This window comes from Ictalurus punctatus, chromosome 23 (assembly GCF_001660625.3).
Source record: "Ictalurus punctatus breed USDA103 chromosome 23, Coco_2.0, whole genome shotgun sequence".
Taxonomy (NCBI): domain Eukaryota; kingdom Metazoa; phylum Chordata; class Actinopteri; order Siluriformes; family Ictaluridae; genus Ictalurus; species Ictalurus punctatus.
The window spans coordinates 12,475,427-12,494,781 of record NC_030438.2 but is presented as its reverse complement, the minus strand read 5'-3'; the positions used below and the strand labels follow the sequence as shown (position 1 = coordinate 12,494,781).

Here is a 19,355-nt window from a genome sequence, read left to right as displayed (position 1 = left end):
AAACACTAAGCAGCAAAATGGTTCACACACAAATCAGAGCTTCAGGATGTATAAAAAGAGCCATATGTCTGGTCAACAGTGGATCAAAACAATGGCAGAAGACAACAAAGAGTGCAAGGAGGAAGAGGCAGGGACAGAAGCTTTATAAAATGAAATTTTGGGCCACTGCAATTAATCATGTCCTTGTCCATGTACTCAAAGTGACAGCTGAGCAATGAATCCAACCAAATCTGAGCAGCTCCACGATTGCTTGTATAGTTCATAACTTCAGGCAGGAGAACAAGTAATTTACTGCAATCTACTGATTACAGGAACAGTAGATCACAGTACACTACTCTACACAACTGTAACACCCTAGTGTTTCACTCTGTTCTCATTTATGTATTATACTGTAGTGTAACTTGCTGTTTATATTCAATGTAATGTACTGTAATACTGTAGGTCAGTGTACTACATGGAGGAACACTAGGGACTATATATTTTTACTATGAGGTGAATGTACTTAATGTATGTACTTAATGGCCCTATATGACTTATAGTATTAGTTCATTAATAAAAAAAATATATATGATTGCAGTCTTGATACAATAACAGTACTTGTCATTCTGTGTTTTTGCTTAATTGAGCATTGAGAAATCATAATAGAGGCAGACAATGACTTTTGTCAGATGAGCAGTAAACATCAATTGTAAACATGATCATGGTGAACATCATTATTCACCTTTGAGAAAATCAGAGCAGAGTCATAGCTTATTTCCTTCACTGCTTTGGGATGGAAACATCTTGTGTGATGTAGGTGAGGTCATGTGACCTCCAGGCAATAGCCAGTTTTTGTCTCTGGTAGTTGGTGATGTTATATTTTGATCGTCCATTAATTAGTGTGGGTATGTTTGTTCTGCAATTGACTGTACTTTGACTTGCAGCATTTAATATCTGTATAATTCCACATTTTATTTTGAGGGCTGTAGTATAATGTTGTTCAACACATCTATAATTACACTTATTAGCAAGTTCTTCCTGGTTCACTGCAGTAATGTGTTTTTGGAGTAGTGTTCTGAATTTTCTCCTGATAGTGTGCAGTAGACATACTGTCTGTGTGTTTTTTGCTTGCTTGTGTGTTATCTGAGTTAAATGTTTGGTTTAACTGGAAGAGTGAATGGTTTTGGGTTTAGTGGTTGCTTTGAGGGGTTTGGGGATTGTGTTTTAGGTTTTGAGAAAATAGGCTAATGTTCAATGAAGAGTGTTGAAGCAATTGAGAAAACTGTCATTCCCAACAAGCTCTGCAGCCATAACTGCTGTTTGCATCACTCCTTGCTGCATCAGAGGAATGTAATGAATAGCCAGCAGTATTTCCATAGCCTGCTAGGCATGCATCGGGTATTGCTATCAGTATTAAGCTGCAGTTCAGGCAAAGCTTTGTAAGTGGTTGGGAAACTTGACAAGGTCAATGATTCAAAAAAGTTTTAAATGTATGGGCATATTAATGTTATTATAAACTCTTTTCCCGCTGCTCTCACAAAGCTCAAATAATAGCCCAGGTATCTTTTTCAGTGACACAGCTATGTTAAAAAATAGTAAATAGTCAAATACTATTCGCCGAGCCCCACACGAATTTATGGAGATACTAGAGATCCAGATCCTTTCTGCCTCTGGATGGAGCTCAAATCTTCTTTAATTCCAGACTGCTGGGACTACGGCTGCTCTTAACGCCATACAGACTTCATATAAATCCATAATGAACTTTTTCACAATATCTGTTGTTACCCAGATGAGGATGGGTTCCCTTCTGAGTCGGGTTCCTCTCAAGGTTTCTTCCTCTTAAAACATCTTAGGGAGTTTTTCCTTGCCACCATCGCCACTCAGTGGCTTGCTCAGTTGGGATAAAGTTGCACCTTTAATATCTGTATACCATGTTGATATTTCTGTAAAGCTGCTTTGAGACAATGTCTATTGTAAAAAGCGCTATACAAATAAAATTGAATTGAATTGAATTGAAATAAAAGAATTACTGTCACCAAGGTGGACATCAGTACAGTGAGGGAAAGAAGTATTTGACCCCCTGCTGATTTTGTACGTTTGCCCACTGACAAAGAAATGATCAGTCTATAATTTTAATGGTAGATTTATTTGAACAATGAGAGACAGAATAACAACAAGAAAATCCAGAAAAACGCATGTTAAAAATGTTATAAATTGATTTGCATTTATATGAGGAAATAAGTATTTGACCCCCTCTCAATCAGAAAGATTTCTGGCTCCCAGGTGTCTTTTATACAAGTAACGAGCTGAGATTAGGAGCACACTCTTAAAGGGAGTGCTCCTAATCTCAGCTTGTTACCTGTATAAAAGACACCTGTCCACAGAAGCAATCAATCAATCAGATTCCAAACTCTCCACCATGGCCAAGACCAAAAAGCTCTCCAAGAATGTCAGGGACAAGATTGTAGACCTACACAGGTCTGGAATGGGCTACAAGACCATTGCCAAGCAGCTTGGTGAGAAGGTGACAACAGTTGGTGCGATTATTCGCAAATGGAAGAAACACAAAAGAACTGTCAATCTCCCTCGGCCTGGGGCTCCATGCAAGATCTCACCTCGTGGAGTTGCAATGATCATGAGAACAGTGAGGAATCAGCCCAGAACTACACGGAAGGATCTTGTCAATGATCTCAAGGCAGCTGGGACCATAGTCACCAAGAAAACAATTGGTAACACACTATGCCGTGAAGGACTGAAATCCTGCAGCGCCCGCAAGGTCCCCCTGCTCAAGAAAGCACATGTACATGCCCGTCTGAAGTTTGTCAATGATCATCTGAATGATTCAGAGGACAACTGGGTGAAAGTGTTGTGGTCAGATGAGACCAAAATGGAGCTCTTTGGCATCAACTGAACTCGCCGTGTTTGGAGGAGTAGGAATGCTGCCTATGACCCCAAGAACACCATCCCCACCATCAAACATGGAGGTGGAAACATTATGCTTTGGGGGTGTTTTTCTGCTAAGGGGACAGGACAACTTCACCGCATCAAAGGGACGATGGACGGGGCCATGTACCGTCAAATGTTGGGTGAGAACCTCCTTCCCTCATCCAGGGCATTGAAAATGGGTCGTGGATGGGTATTCCAGCATGACAATGACCCAAAACACACGGCCAAGGCAACAAAGGAGTGGCTCAAGAAGAAGCACATTAAGGTCCTGGAGTGGCCTAGCCAGTCTCTAGACCTTAATCCCATAGAAAATCTGTGGAGGGAGCTGAAGGTTCGAGTTGCCAAACGTCAGCCTCGAAACCTTAATGACTTGGAGAAGATCTGCAAAAAGGAGTGGGACAAAATCCCTCCTGAGATGTGTGCAAACCTGGAAGCCAACTACAAGAAACATCTGACCTCTGTGATTGCCAACAAGGGTTTTGCCACCAAGTACTAAGCCATGTTTTGCAGAGGGGTCAAATACATATTTCCCTCATTAAAATGCAAATCAATTTATAACATTTTTGACATGCGTTTTTCTGGATTTTTTTGTTGTTATTCTGTCTCTCACTGTTCAAATAAATCTACCATTAAAATTATAGACTGATCATTTCTTTGTCAGTGGGCAAACGTACAAAATGAGCAGGGGATCAAATACTTTTTTCCCTCACTGTATACTCCAATGGTATAGATTTAACAGTAACAATATTAGGCTTGTAAGAACAAACAAGGGATAGTGTTATACTCAGCATCTTTGAATCTACTTCCACTTTGCCACAAGACAAGGATGGGAAGCGGCCATGTGATGTAGTGGGTATCTTTGTAGGGAACTCACATTGGGTCACAGTCATAGACATGAGTCATAGTCAATTGGGTCACAGTCATAGACAACTTTGCTAGTTGTATTCAGCAAGGAAACAAGCTAATGGTTCAGAAGGAAACCGAAAAGGCGCCCCCAGAATGAAAGACGTACAACCAAATTTTTCATAAACTGCAAAAATAAAACCATGATTATACTGAATTTTTGTATAGGTATTTGCTCCCTCCAATGATTTGTTTAAAAATGATTCTGTTCCATACTGATAGTAACTTGCTACTATGATCATTTGAATGCTCAAAACACCACAGTGCACAATACTCAGCAGCTCAATACACCAAACATGGTGAATGTTATTTATGTTATAGTACAGTACCTTTTAGGAATTAAAGTGACATTATGACTAAAAATACGCAGTCATATTAATATTGAGCACAAACTACCTTTAATTTTATTTATTTATTTATTTATTTTATTGTAGCAAGTCTTTTGTTGTGCAGAAATTTTTATAAATTAGAATTTTACAATTTGAGAGGAGACCAGTGATCTGCGCTTGTAACTACAGAATTTAAGTGCACTTATCAGTATTGAGCATGCAGGTAAACAACTTCAGATTTGCTCATTACATCCTCTTTTCAACCTGCTCAACAGGAGCTGTGCTTCTTCAAAGCTCCATGTAAAAACAGAAAATGCTTAAAACAAGCTATTTTCTCAATAACAGCACTTTCTTTCTTAGCATCCTCTAATTTACATTTAGGAGTAAGCTGAACTTTACAAAACATACTAGATTTATTGCGACAGCATAAGATATTCAAGAAAGATTTTCTGTATGGATTATTCTTTTTCTCTATATTTTCTCTACAGCCAGTCAAGAGAAGCAGTTGATGAAGCACCTCAGCCCTCCGTCCATTAATGACATCATGGTTGAAACTATGTCACCTGTGCCTTGTACATCTGAGAGTGAGCTGCTGCTGGAGGTGTGTGTCTCCTGTGTCCATCTTCCTATAACCTAGAACTGAACTCATTTATCGATAACTTTACTTCATTGACAGTACCTCCACATATTAATTTTGTTATTCACAACATATATAAACAATATATGTTTATAATGGACACCTCCAGGGTCGGGGGTTCGATTCCCACCGTGGCCCTGTGTGTGTGGAGTTTGCATGTTCTCCCCATGCTGTGGGGGTTTCCTCCGGGTACTCTGGTTTCCTCCTCAGTCCAAAGACATGCATGGTAGGTTGATTGGAATGTCCAAAGTGTCCATAGTGTATATATGGGTGTGTGAATGTTTATGTGATTGTGCCCTGCGATGGCACCCTGTCCAGGGTGTACCCCGCCTCGTGCCCGATGCTCCATGGGATAGGCTCCAGGTTCCCCGTGACCCTGAAAAGGATTAAGCGGTAGAGAAGATGGATGGATGGATGCTTATAATTACAGGCCTAGAGATATGTAGAATAACTAGATTATTAGGAGGCTAATTTTATGTATACAGGGTCCTTCACTAATATTGGCCCCCTTGGTAAATATGAGCGAAGAAGGCTGTGAAAAAATGTCTTTATTGTTTAACCTTTTGATCTTTTATTTAAAAAAAATTAATTAAAAAATACTCTGCTCTCATGGGTATCAAACAATTGTAAACACAATACAGGTTTATCAAAAAAATGATATCTTTGTTAAATATAGGTGTGGAACAATTATTGGCACCCCTATGAATTCATATGTGAAAAATATATTTGAAGTATATTCCCATTGATATTTTACTTTTGTTTTGTACACTTGGACTCTGTCAAATATCAACAGATATGAAATGAAAACCTGATTGCCTCTGCCAGAAAGCTTAAAATGGGCCATGGTTGGATCTTCCAGCAGGACAATGATCCAAAACATACATTAAAATCAACAAAAAATACTTTACTGACCACAAAATCATGGCCATCCAAGTTCCCTGACCTGTAGGGTGAACTGAAGAGGAGAGTCCACCAGCATGGACCTCAAAATTTGAAGGATCTGGAGAGATTCTGTATGGAGAAATGGTCTCAGATCCCTTGCCATGTATTCTCCAACCTCATCTGCCTTTATAGGAGAAGAGCTGTTATCTTGGCAAAGGGAGGTAGCACAAAGTATTGACTAACAGGTTGCACACCTTTATTTAACAAAGTGTTTTTTTTTGGTAAACCTGTGTTTTGTTTGCAATTGACTGATATCTATGACAGCAGAGTATTTTGTGATTTTTTTTAAAAACAAAAGATCAAAAGGTTAAACAATAAATACAAATTTTTACAGCCTTCTTTGCTTATATTTACCAAGGGTGCCAATATTAGTGGAGGGCCCTGTATATGACAGTTTTAGGAAAACGCCATGGCCTTTACATTTGGTGTATGGATTGGTTTCTCAACAAATGGACATTGCACAGTACTTCAGGAGCCAAATCAATTAATTATGTGGACATCATAATTGTTTTCTTTAGATATATCTTGGAATGAGCTCAGTGATGGGAGTCTGTTTTTTAGCTAGTGAAATTACTGTGATTTTGAAAGACTAAACTGCATTGAACATGTGTTTCACTTATCATTAGTTGTTGTGATGGCGGACTTCATCAGGTCTTCATAATGATCAATTATTATTTCATTGTTTTAATTGTATTCCAAGCAGTCTTTCTGAAGTTATAAAAGGGCATCAATAATCAGGGGTCTGTTCTACAGTATATACCTCTAGAGGCCATATTATCATGCATTCTGCTATTCATCTTCTTGATGATGAATGGTAAAGTTTGGCTGACCCTTCATGTGTTGCATCCAGTATAAGGCTTTTTCTCCTTCAAACAAACCCTACAATACCATAAAAATGTTTGCTGCTCACAGACCAGGTGATATTTAGATCTGAGCAGACGTTCTGTTGGCTTTGGTAAAGTTTTGCCCCTTGTTGTGGGCCTCCTGGGAGTCAAGATTACTCAGCCTCCAGAAAACTATCCCTAACAGTCACCCGACCCTTTTCCTTGGATAACATGGATGAAATGCCTGTAAAGTCTGATGATGCTTTGTTGATGTCTCACCAACAATGTGAAGAAGAAAGCAAGATGTCAGCTCAACTGGTGAAAGAGAAGAGAAGTTTTTCAAACTTTGGTATTATTAACAACTGAAGAGAAGAATGTTATTTTTAAATCATATAACCAAATACCAATAAAAACATTTAATTTCTTTTTCTTTTTTTTTTTTTTTTAAATCAAAAACCCCTGTAGTGGAATCTAAGATAGTGATGGCATAATAAACTCTTAAAGTCCAGGGTTTTCAGGCCAAACTTACAAATCCTCACTTTTCTATTACCTTTCTTAATAGTTTCACACTCAGACATTACTGAACCAAAGGCTATCTGATGAATAACTGAGTAAAGTTAAGACTGATGTATAATTTCAACATTAGAACAATACTCAGTCAAATGTGTTCCTTTGTGTGCTTATTCCAGCAGCTACTAAAGTAACACAATGCACACACTGAATGAGCTAAATTCTCTAAATGCACACAACAATAAAGTGATGTGTACAGCGCAACAAGATGATCACAACAGACAGTGTTATTAGACTTTTGTCTTCACAGTTTCTGGCTTTCAGCACACTGCTGATCTGCTCTGTCTCATATTGAAGTGGAGGTGACAAGGCTTGGCCCACAGTACACTTCAACTCACGCGATAATCATCTCACAGTAGAAACAAATGCTGGTAACAGATGACAATACTCAGAGGCCAAGTTTCATTTTCTCCTCCACTATCTACTGTACTTGTTTTAAAGACGTTTCAACATCCTAAAAAAATAAGCTGCTCTTACAGTGAGAAGAGGCTGGTGGTAGTCCCTTTGTGCTATTCAGAAGACATCCAGCTTATTTTTTTTGATCATATTGAATATGAATATCACAATGAACATGAATGGAGTTACTCATAAATAATTAATGTGAGTGTTTACATAAGATATTTGATATTCTTGAAAATCCCCTAAATTCTGAAAAAACATCCATATTCTACTCATGCACCTGAGTGTGTGTACATTTACGCAACTTACTACTTAACTAATGGAAACCTTGACTTGATCGTCTTCAAATCATATCATTTGGATTACTGGACTTTTAAATATGGAATATACTGTCAAGTATAGCTTATTGTCTTCACAGCATGTTCACAGATGCCCTTTTCCAGAGAGACTTACAGAAGTGCTTTGGAGTTTCTATCAAAAACACATGTTCATGTCCTAGTTCACTAGGACATGGACTAAAAATACTATTGAAACTTTTGTGAAAACCAGTTATTTTGTATTATTGGGATCAATTAAGGAATGTTAAAAAATAAAGAAAGCAAGCCAACACAAACTCATAAATTAAGACAAATAAAATTAATAATTCAATTATGATAAATTAAATGCCACCGTATAAATGGAGGTCTGTCTGTGCATAAATGATATGGTGCTTGCATTTTATAATAATAATAATAATAATTATTATTATTATTATTTTATTATTATTATTATATCCACTCGCCAAACACTTTCTTAAGAACAATTGTACACCTACTAATTTGTGCAATTATCTAATCAGCCAATCATGGGGCAGCAATGCATTGCATAAAATCCATGCAGATGTGGGCCAGCAGAGTTTACTCAGAATGCTGCAATAAAGAAAAAACATCCGGTGAGCAGCAGTTCTGTGGATGGAAACATGTTGTTGATGATAGATGGCAGAAGAGAATGGCCAGACTGGTTTGAGCTGACAGAGAGTCTACAGTAACTCAGATAACCACTCTGTACAATTGTAGTGAGCAGAAAAGCATCTCATAATGCACAACATGTTGGCCCTTGAGGCGGATGGGCTACAACAGCAGAAGACCACGTTGGATTCCACTTACGTCAGCCAAGAACAGAAATCTGAGGCTGCAGTGGGCACAGGCTCATCAATACTGGACAGTTGAAGACTGAAGCCTGGTCTGATGAATCTCAATTTCTGCTGAGGCACACAGATAGTAGCAGCAGACTTGGGTTCCAACAGCATGAATGCATGGACCCAACCTACCTTGTTTCAACAGTTCAGGCTGGTGGAGGTTGTATAATGGCATGTTCTCTTGGCAAACATTGGGTTTGTTAATACCAATCAATCATCACTTGAATGCCACAGCCTATTTGAATATTATTGATGACTATGTGCATCCCTTCATGGCCAAAATTTATCCACCTTCTAATGGCTAATTCCAGCATGATAATGCACCATGTCACAAAACAAACATCATCTCAAACTTGTTTTACGAACATGACAATGAGTTCATTGTTCTTCAGTGGCCTTCCCAGTCATTGGCTCTGAATCCAATAGAAGACCTTTGGGGTGTGGTAGGATGGGAGATTTGCAGCATGAAAGTGCACCTGAAAAATCTGCAGGAATTGTCCTATCCAGTATTAGTATAGTGTTCCTAATAAAGTGCTATGTGAGTGTATTATTATTCTACATTTAGAATTATTCAGTCTTATCCTCATTGTTCATTTCGAAATAAGGTCACTTTCCTTCTTTCAGCCTTTACACTGATCGTTTATTTGCACTTGACCTTTTTTGGAGTTTTGTGGGTATCACAACATACACATGCGAGTACGAAGAAAACCATCCAAAATTTTTGTTTGGTTTGGCTTACACAAACATTTACAAGCAACTTTAATATAAGATTTATAAATGAGCCTCATTGTTTTAACAATGGTAATGAAGAGGGCTGTCTAACCACCACTTGAAAAACTCTTATTAAGTGTTCAGTTGAGCTGAGCGATGGTGGTTGTAAAGGTCTTTGCATGAGACTTATATCATTTTCATATTCATCAAACCATTCAGTGAGCACTTGTCACCAAGAAGTGACTCAGTCATGCATTAAGTTACCCAGTGATCCAGAAAGTAACCACTCCCTTTAGGATAGAAATGTTTCATCAGGATAAAAAAAAAGTGAAGAACTGTATCAATTATAGTGACAATATCGCTTTAAATACAGTACATCTATGCACATAATAACACAAATTAGCATAGCACTGATGTTTCAAACTAGTAGACTTTGTTGAAGGCCTTGGCATGCATGCACACACAAGAAGGTATCCAGGTGATTCTGACTGCTCCTGGCAGTTATTCTGGGTTCACAGAATCATAGTTACAAAAGTAACTACAACCCCAATTCCGAAAAAGTTGGGACAGTATTGAAAATGCAAAAAAAACAAACAAACAAAAGGAGTCATTTGAAAATTCAGTTCACCATTTACTATATTGAAAATAGATTATTAACGCATTATTTGATGTTAATTTGATTTATTTTTGAAAATATACACTCGTTTCAAATCTGATGACTGCAACACACGCCAAAGAAGTCAGGACAGTTGACCACTGTGTTTACCACTGTGTAACATCACCTTTTCTTTTAATAACACTTATTAAGCTATTGGGCACTGAAGACACCAGTTGGTTAAGTTTAGCAAGCGAAATTTTCCCCCATTCATCCAATATGCATTTCTTCAGCTGTGCAACTGTACGGGGTCTTCGTTGCCTTATTTTGCGCTTCATAATGCACCACACATTCTCAATCGGAGACAGGTCAGGACTGAAGGCAGGCCATGCTAGCACCCGCACACTCTGCTTACACAACCATGCACTTGTAATCCGGGCAGAATGTGGTCTGGCGTTGTCCTGCTGGAAAATGCAGGGACATCCCTGGAAAAGACGATGTCTGGATGGTAGCATATGTTGCTCCAAAATGTGTACATTATGTTTCATAATTGCATTCACAGATGTGCAAGGTACCCATGCCATGGGCACTGACATACACCCATACCAGGACAGATGCTGGCTTTTGGACCTGACGCTGATAACAGCTTGGATGGTCCTTTTCCTCTTTGGCCTGGAGAACATGATGGCTGTTTTGTCCAAAAACTATTTGAAATGTTGACTCGTAGGACCACAAAACACGATTCCACTGTGCTACTGTCCATCTCAGATGAGACCGAACCCAGAGAAGTCGGCAATGATTCTGGTTAAGTGAACCTTAACTTGCATCTGCGGATGCAGCGGAGAATGGTGTTGACCGACAAAAGGTTTACCAAAGTATTCCCGAGCCCATGTCAGTATATCCATTACAGACTCATGACGGTTTTTAAGACAGTGGCGTTCTGAGGGATCGGAGATCACGTGCATTCAGAAGTGTTTTTTGGCCTCGAAATTTGGGTTTTTAGAATCATGCTTATTTATTATCCTACAATAACTTTTAAATACCATATTTTAAACATACAAGCTGTAAAATGGTGTAAAATATTTATTTTTTTTGCTTTTGTTCAGTCCCTAACAGGCTTTGCTCTTGTTGTGAGCAGTGATGGAATGGTCTTCTATGCTTCCTCTACTATAGTGGACTATCTGGGCTTCCATCAGGTAAGTTTTATATTTTATAATACTGTAAATTTTGCTCAGGAGTCTCACTTATTATCTGATACTAAACCTGAGAAACCTAAACTCTGATACTAGAACTTATATAAGAAGAAGAAAATTAAGAATATGTAATTTTGGTAAGTGTTTCAGATAGCTGTTACATATTCTTTTTCTCTATTACACACACATCTGCCTGAATCCTTTGTTTTATTATTTTTTATAATTGTGAATGTGATTTTCATAAGCTTACCAGATCATGCCTTGTGTGTTGATATAACCCCTGGCAAAAAATTATGGAATCACCACACTTAGAGGAGCTTCACCCAGCTTTTTTTTTTGGGTTTTATCTCCACAGTAAACAACATCAAGATAATACAGCCCCTGGCAAAATGATGGAATCACCACACTTGGATGTTCAATAAGCTTGATTACTTTGTAGCAAATAAACAAATCACAGATATGATGAAACAATTTTTGTTTAATAGCTGAACATTTTGGCTTTGTGAAACATCACTCAAACAAATGAAATTAATATTTTAATTAATGGCATATTTTGTCCAGATCATGAAGAGGAAAAAAATATGGACTCACTCAATGTTGAGGAAAAAATGATGGAATCATCGAGAAAAAAATCACAATTAGTAATTAGCTCCTCTGGTTTTTTATGATGGCCTGAATTCTGTGAGGCATGGACTTCATGAAAAACAAATTCTCCATCAAGCTGGTTCCAGTTTTCTTGAATAGCTTCAGCTTTGCAGGATGGTGCCTTGTCATGGACCATTATTATTATTTTTTTTAATTTCCACCATACATTTTCAGTCAGATTGAGATCTGGACTGTTTGCTGGACATGTGATTGAGTTGATTTACCTTTCCTGAAGAACAGGCAAGATGCATTATCATCCTGAAAAATGACAGGCATCACCAAACCTATTGATGGAATGAGAAAAGTGTCCAAAATTTCAATGTACACCCGTGCATCATCTTTATATGTTTCATTAGAACGACACCAGACTAAAGTTCCAGCATCATCTCCGTGGCCAATGCAGATTCATGATTCATCACTGAATATCACTTTCATCGAATCCAATCCAATCCACACTCCATGATTGCTTCTCTTTAGCCCACTGTAACCTTGTTTTCTTCTGTTCAGGTGTTAGTGCTGGTTTTCTTTTGGCTTTTCTATATGTAAATCCCATTTCGTTTAGCCGATTTCTTACAATTCTGTCACAAACATTGACTCCAGTTTCCGCCCATTTGTTTTTAATTTGTTTTGTTGTGAATTTTCTATTTTCAAGGCATATCTCTTTGAGTTTTCTATCCTGATGCTTTGATGACTTCCTTGGTGTACCTGTTTGTTTTCCTTTTATAACCTTCCCATTTTCTTTATACTGTACTTGCACCATATTTTAGACACAGCTGACATCTCTCATTGGGGCCATATTTCCTTTCAATTAGCCAAGTCCAACAACTCGTGTGTAAGCACTCTCTTTTAACTAGAAGTGTGCCGGTATTTGTTTTAGAAATGCAAATGACAAGGTGATTCCATAAGTTTTCCCTCAATATTGAGTGATTCCTTAATTTATTTCCCCTACTTGATCTGGAAAAAAACATATGCCATTAATTAGAATAATTGAATTGAATTTGTTTGAGGTATGTTTCACAAAGCCAGAATGTTTAGCTATTAAATAAAAAAAATTGTGTCCTATTTCTTATTTCTTTATTTTCTACAAAGTAAAAAAGCTTGTTGAACATCCTCTAAGTGTGGTGATTCTGTAATTTTTGCCATGGGTCATATTATCTTGATGTTTTTTTACTGTGGAGATTTGCTTTGACAGAAGAAACCCAATATACATGCCCATACCATAACACTCCCTCCACATGTTTGTAATAATAATATGACATAATGATGTCATGAGCTCTTCTTTTCTTTCTTCATACTCTTCCCATCATTCTGCTAAAAGTTAATCTTTCATCAGATCTAGCAGTGTCTAATCTGGCCTTTCTGTTCTTGAGTGTTACTAGTGGTTTGCATCTTGAGGTAAACCCTCTGTATTTACATTGCTGAAGACTGATGGCCTTCTTCACTTGCATCAACACCTCTTTGGACCACATATTGAGACTTCCCATGAACAGCTATCAAATGCAAATTCAACACTTGGAATGGACTCCAGACCTTTAGTCATCTTAAACTGTCATGAAATAGCAAGGAAACAGGTCACGCCTGGCCATGAAACTGCTTATCAGTAAATTGTCCAGATACTTTTGCGCCTGTGAAAATGGAGGGACTCATTTTTGAGGGTAAAAAATGGCTATAATTCTTCAACGGTTAATGCAATGTTTTTCTTAAAAATTATGACAATTGTGACTCTGTCCAAATACTTATGAAAATGACTGTACATATAAAGAATATGCTTGTGAAAAAAGTTAGTGTTATACAAAATCTTGATGGAAATATGTCAAACAACTTTTATGGACAAGGCAAAATTTATGTGACAGCAGGCTGCTGCAGGCAGTGATGTCATTATATGACATTTTCATTTCATTGCTTGCCTTACGGATATATTCACTGGAAACATAAGTAATGTGCTACAGAGATGCAAAATATCAGGTATGAGCACAGTGTGACTAGGAATCCTGAAATATAAGACACGGTTTATAAGTATGGCAGCAGTTCTTTGGAAATTAAGGGCTTTTGGGTATTTAGATGAGGTTATCCAGTACATTTGGGGGTCAGTTGTCATCATAATACTTCCTCTCTCTCAAGCCTTTTCTCTCTCCTCTACTGTCGGTCTAATTCCTACTGTCTTCATTTCTAATGTTCTTTCTGTTTTCTCCTATTTATAGACTGATGTGATGCACCAGAACTTCTTTGACTACATTCACGTAGATGATAGGCAGGAGTTCAGGCAACAGCTCCACTGGTCCATGAATCCCTCAATGACCTCTGATCAGGATTCAGCCACAGGAAATGGTATGTTGTAATTCATTAGATCAAAAGTAACCTGCAGTAATTTTGTAATGTATTTATACTATTTTGTATTTAATGCATAGTGTGATTATTATCTATTCACAGTCCTCTCCTAGGGTTAGGATTTATTTTTGCCACACACAGACCATTGGGGTTGAGATCAAAAGATGAATGAGACGATAGATCAGAATTTCAGCTATCAGTTTCTGCTATGCACATCTAGATGTGTTAAACAACTTAGAACATGGCACCATTTGTTTGAACCCACCCATTTTCCAAGTGATCAAAAATAGTGGAACATGTGACTGACAGGTATTTCTTGTTGCCAAGTTGTGCCCTGTTAGATTTATTGTTCAAACAATAAATAGTTCTGAACATCAACTCTTGGTTTTAGCCTTCAGTTTCACCTGTGAAGAGTATTTTTTGGTAAAATATATAAGCCAACATGAAGTCCAGAGAGCTGGCTATGGCAGAAATGCAAACCATTTTGAAGCTGAGAAAGGAGTGAAAATTGATCAGATGCATTGCAAATGCATTGGGCAGAGCCAATAAAACAATTTGTCCTGAATGTCTTGAAAAAGAAACAAACCACTGGTGGACTAAGGACCAGACATGAAAAAGGTCTGTCAATGAAAACAATAGCAGTTGATCACAAAAACATTGTGAGAGCTGTGAAGAAAAACCCAAAAACCACAGTCAGTGACATTAATAACAACCTCCACAGGGCAGGGGTGAAGGTATCACAATCCATTGTTTAAAATAGACTTAGAGATCAGAAATATAGACAGCACACCACAAGATGCAAACCACTCATCAGCAGTAAGAATCGGATCAAAGACACAGAGATGAGCCACAAATGTTCTGGAGCCAAGATTAACCTGTACCAAAGAGATGGAAAGGCCAAAGTGTGGGGAAAGAAAGGATCTGCACATGTTCCAAAACACATGCTCTAATCAGTCAAGAATGGTGAACCACACACACAGCCCAAGCCCTGGCTTGGGCTTGCATGGCTTTTTCAGGAACAGGCTCACTAATCTTTATTGATGATGGAACTCATGATGGTAACAGCAGAATAAATTCAGAAGTCTACTGAAACATTCTGCCTGACAATTTACAGAGAAATGCATCCAATCTAATTGGGGCCAATTTCATCATGCAAGACCATGCCCCACACAACAAAAGGACTTCAACAGGGGGAAAAAGCTGAAGCTTTGAGACTTCTAGGTTTAGACATTAACCTAACTGAGCATGCATTTTACCTTCTGAAGAGGAAACTGAAGCAACGCCCCCACACACCTTAAAAAACAACAACAACAACAACTAAAATAAGCTGTGGTACAAGCCTGGAAAAGCATCACAAAAGAAGAATGCAACAGTAAAATGTCATCAGTGGGTCACCAGTTTGATGTAGTCATTGCAAGCAAGGGATATGCAACCAAATATTAAGTCTTATTTTATGTTCAGACTATCTGTTCCAATACTTTTGCTCACCAAAACATTGGCCGGTCTGCCACCAAAAGTGCCATGTTCTAAGTTGTTTAACATATCTAGATGTAAATATCAGGCTCAAACATCAAATGAAAGCTGAAATTCTGATCTATCATCTCAAACCCAAATGACCTTGCTGTTCCAATACTTCAGAGGGGACTGTACTGTATGTCACAAAGGCAATATGTTACACAATTTATACACCAGTGGCTGACCCTTCGTAATAACTTTTAATTACTCAAATGTGTGTATCACAGGTGAGGACTTTGTGCTTAGCAGTTTATTCCACTCCCAGAATGCAGCTGGTGTTCCTCCAGAGTTTTCTTCCTTCCTTAACCGGTGTTTCATCTCGAGAGTGCGCTGTCTGCTGGACAGCACCTCAGGATTTCTTGTAAGTGATGGTCATCTTAGCCCTTAGAGATTTTTCTTTCATTTTAATCTAGATTTAATCTAGAATTTAAATAGTTGTGTTTGATGTTGGTAAAGATGGAAGAGTTACTTAATCTCTCAGTTTTACAAAATAGATTGTTCTTAAAAACAACACAGGATGGCATTAGCATATGCTTTTATTGTATGTTTAGTCCACTCTACAACTAAATCAGAGTACTTTAGGTGTGATTTGAATCCTTAGAGAAAACTATATCACAAATGTGAAAAAAATAATCCTGCACCATTTATAGTGTAATTTGCTGATTATGATTGGTTGTTGACTAAGAGAAATGTATAAATCAGTTAACATGAATCTACTTTAAGTAATATGCAGAAAGCAATATGGGTGGGTCTGAATGAACATGTTTCTGAGGTTGTTCTTGTTCTCTGAACATTTGACCTATCTTTATCAATATTTGTTTTTTTTTTTTTTTTTGTTTTTCGGTCTTTTAAGACTATGCAATTCCAGGGTCATCTAAAGTTCTTGTATGGACAGAAGAAGACGGCATCTGGCACTTCCTTACCCCCACAGCTTGCTCTGTTCTGTGTGGCCATGCCTCTGTGCTTTTCCTCCATCACAGACATGAAGATGAAAAACACAATAAGGGGCAAGCACAAAATCACAGGCAATAACATGATCATAGATCATAGGTATGTCTAACTGTCTTGAGTTATTGCATAATTTAGAAATAATTTAGTGACATTTTTTAATTCATTTTGATTTTTGATTAATTCAGGAAAATTGCTATTATACACAGATGTGTTATTACTAAACAGTATGCCTTATAATGTAAACAAATCTCCATTTTAAAATGCTTAAATACTTTCCTGCCTGCAGTGACAGAGAACAGCACTCAAGAAGGCACTCAGTGATGAATGAAGGCAGAGACACACTCTTTCTGAATTCTTCCACTCCAGTAGCCACCTTACTCCACCATACACCCTGGGCACCATTTTCCAAAGAAAATGTCAAATTCAAGATTGAAGACTACTATGGTAAGGAAGAGCCTCTTAACATCTGCAAGGACTCTTTAGGTAGCCAGAAAGTCCCTCATTTGGACACAACATGGCCTCCCAGAGGCTCTTATGGGCCCTTCTGCACTGGTCATGGAGTCAACTTGTTGCTTGGTGGTAGAGTAAGCAAGCATGGTCACTATGGGAAGCCCTACAAAATATCCCCAATGTATTACAACAGCACAACGGAGCTTTATATTCCAAAGATCTATGGGAGTCTTCCACCCCAAGAAGTGGTGGAAGGTAATTATGTGGACAGCAACAAAAGTGAAAATGCCTGTCATGAGGAACAAAGACAAGTCTATGATGCACATCTGATAGCTGAGTTACCAATCAAGGTAGAGCATGACTCTGATGCTGAAAACGAACGTGACTTTTATGACCAGGCCTGGACAGCCCAAGAGCATAATAACAGCTCTTATGATGGCCTACAAATGAAAGCAGAAGATAGTTACTATGAACAGTACATACCTTGCCAAAAAAGCACAGGGAGTAATGGACAATTGTACAATAACCAGTACCCAAATGCCTTTGGAGCAACTACACAACCTCTAAAGTGCATCCTTGATAAAGATCCAGAATATCTCCGTCCCCAGAGGTTGGGACATGTACACCCACTCAACAGTAGCCAAAGTGCTAACTGTATGGACAGCTACAATGATGGGACTATGGAACACAAGGGCTCCATACATCAAAATTACAAACTTGGCTATCAGCTCAAAGGACAAGGACTGCTTCATTCCATCAAGCGCGAGCCTATGGATTCTCCACCCTGGCATGTAAATGAATATGAACAGATAGTTGGGCAATGGAATATGATGCCAAATTGCAGATTGAATCTAGGGGAGCCCAAAGCTAATCCATATGTCTTTATGCAATAATGTAACATGACAGTCTGCCATATGATGGCTACTTCTGTTATCATTAATGAACCAAAGATCAAAGATGCTTAATTAAACTTTTAGCAAACACTTGTGGTTCTTTTTTTTTAAAGGTCAACTTTTCCAGGATAATTACACAGGTTCTTTACATTTCAGGAAATGGGGCAGGATTATTTTGTATTAAATAAATGTATTAAATTTGTATTTTAATCGTGTTTTCGTGTTTGTTTTTTATGCCCTTTTGATTGATGCACTAACTAATGTTAGCTGTCAAGTGAAATGATTTAATTACTATTTATTGCATGCTCACTTTTAATCGTAACAGATTTCCAACAAAATTTTAAATGGTACTAAAAGCATTTAATTGACATAGTAGTGCAGCAGGTAGCGTTGTCCATGTGGGTTTCCTACATGTTCTTATGTTTCCCCACACCTCCCAAAAACATGCCGATATGTGGCTTGGCCATGCTAAATTGCTCCTAGGTGTGAATGTGTATGTGTGCATGATGTCCTGCAATGGTAAAATGGTAAATGCCACACTTATATAGCGCTTTTGTCCAAAGCACTTTACACTGTGACTCATTCACCCATTCACACACACCAATGGTAGCAGAGCTGCCATGCAAGGCGCTAACTTGCCATCGGGAGCAACTGGTGGTTGCTGGTGCTCCATCCAGAGTGTATTACTGCCTTACACAACCTTGACAAGGATAACGCATTTACTGAAGTTGAATGAATTCAGAATTCATAAAAACATGTAGTTATAAGCAATTAGGTACAGATGTTATTTATTTAAAAGGGCTTAAAATTATTTCAAATATCAAAGGTCAAATATTCCAAACACATTTCTTTGTGTTTCTATAGTTACTAATTGGTTTGGGCCCCAGGCCAAATCTAATTGATGATCCCTAGACTAGTAGGACTGCTACACAAACATGAAATTTCTAGACCATAACTTTTATATTTATTGAATGAGAAACTGTTTTACTTAATGCGACTTTGTTTGAACTAATTTGACTGTAAGGACGATATCACCCTAAAGCAACTACCTACGTAATCTCAATTTTTTTTGTTGCATTTTTTTTTTTAACATTTCTGTCCTATTGTTTAAAATCTAACCATTTATATTTATCATACCATAATTATAACCCATTATTCCAGTCAATATTTAAAAGTAGGATTTACGCTTTACTATCTCTTTTAAAAATACTCATGACCTACAGTTATCTGATTATTGGGAAACTGTGGAGACTCAAACTGCTCACTCCCTTTTTAAAAATCATTAATTTATCAAATGTGGCAGTATGCAGTAAACTCTTGCATAACACATACTGTCATTTTACTACAATTTTGGACCTAAATTACTAA

General features: G+C 37.8%; 1 protein-coding gene across 4 annotated transcripts in view; it reads left to right on the top strand.

The window, feature by feature from the left end:
* Positions 1-18,197, top strand: part of ahrr (Aryl hydrocarbon receptor repressor) — a 44,188-nt gene extending 25,991 nt beyond the window's left edge. For all 4 annotated transcript variants that reach the window (XM_017452628.3, XM_047150196.2, XM_017452627.3 and 1 more), the window contains exons 4-9: positions 4,646-4,758; positions 11,119-11,208; positions 14,052-14,178; positions 15,921-16,054; positions 16,547-16,743; positions 16,931-18,197. In XM_017452628.3, the coding sequence (XP_017308117.1) occupies positions 4,646-4,758; positions 11,119-11,208; positions 14,052-14,178; positions 15,921-16,054; positions 16,547-16,743; positions 16,931-17,987 (1,718 nt within the window). In that variant the 3' untranslated portion in view covers positions 17,988-18,197. The remainder of the gene's footprint in view (positions 1-4,645; positions 4,759-11,118; positions 11,209-14,051; positions 14,179-15,920; positions 16,055-16,546; positions 16,744-16,930) is intronic.
* Positions 18,198-19,355: the final 1,158 nt, after the last annotated feature.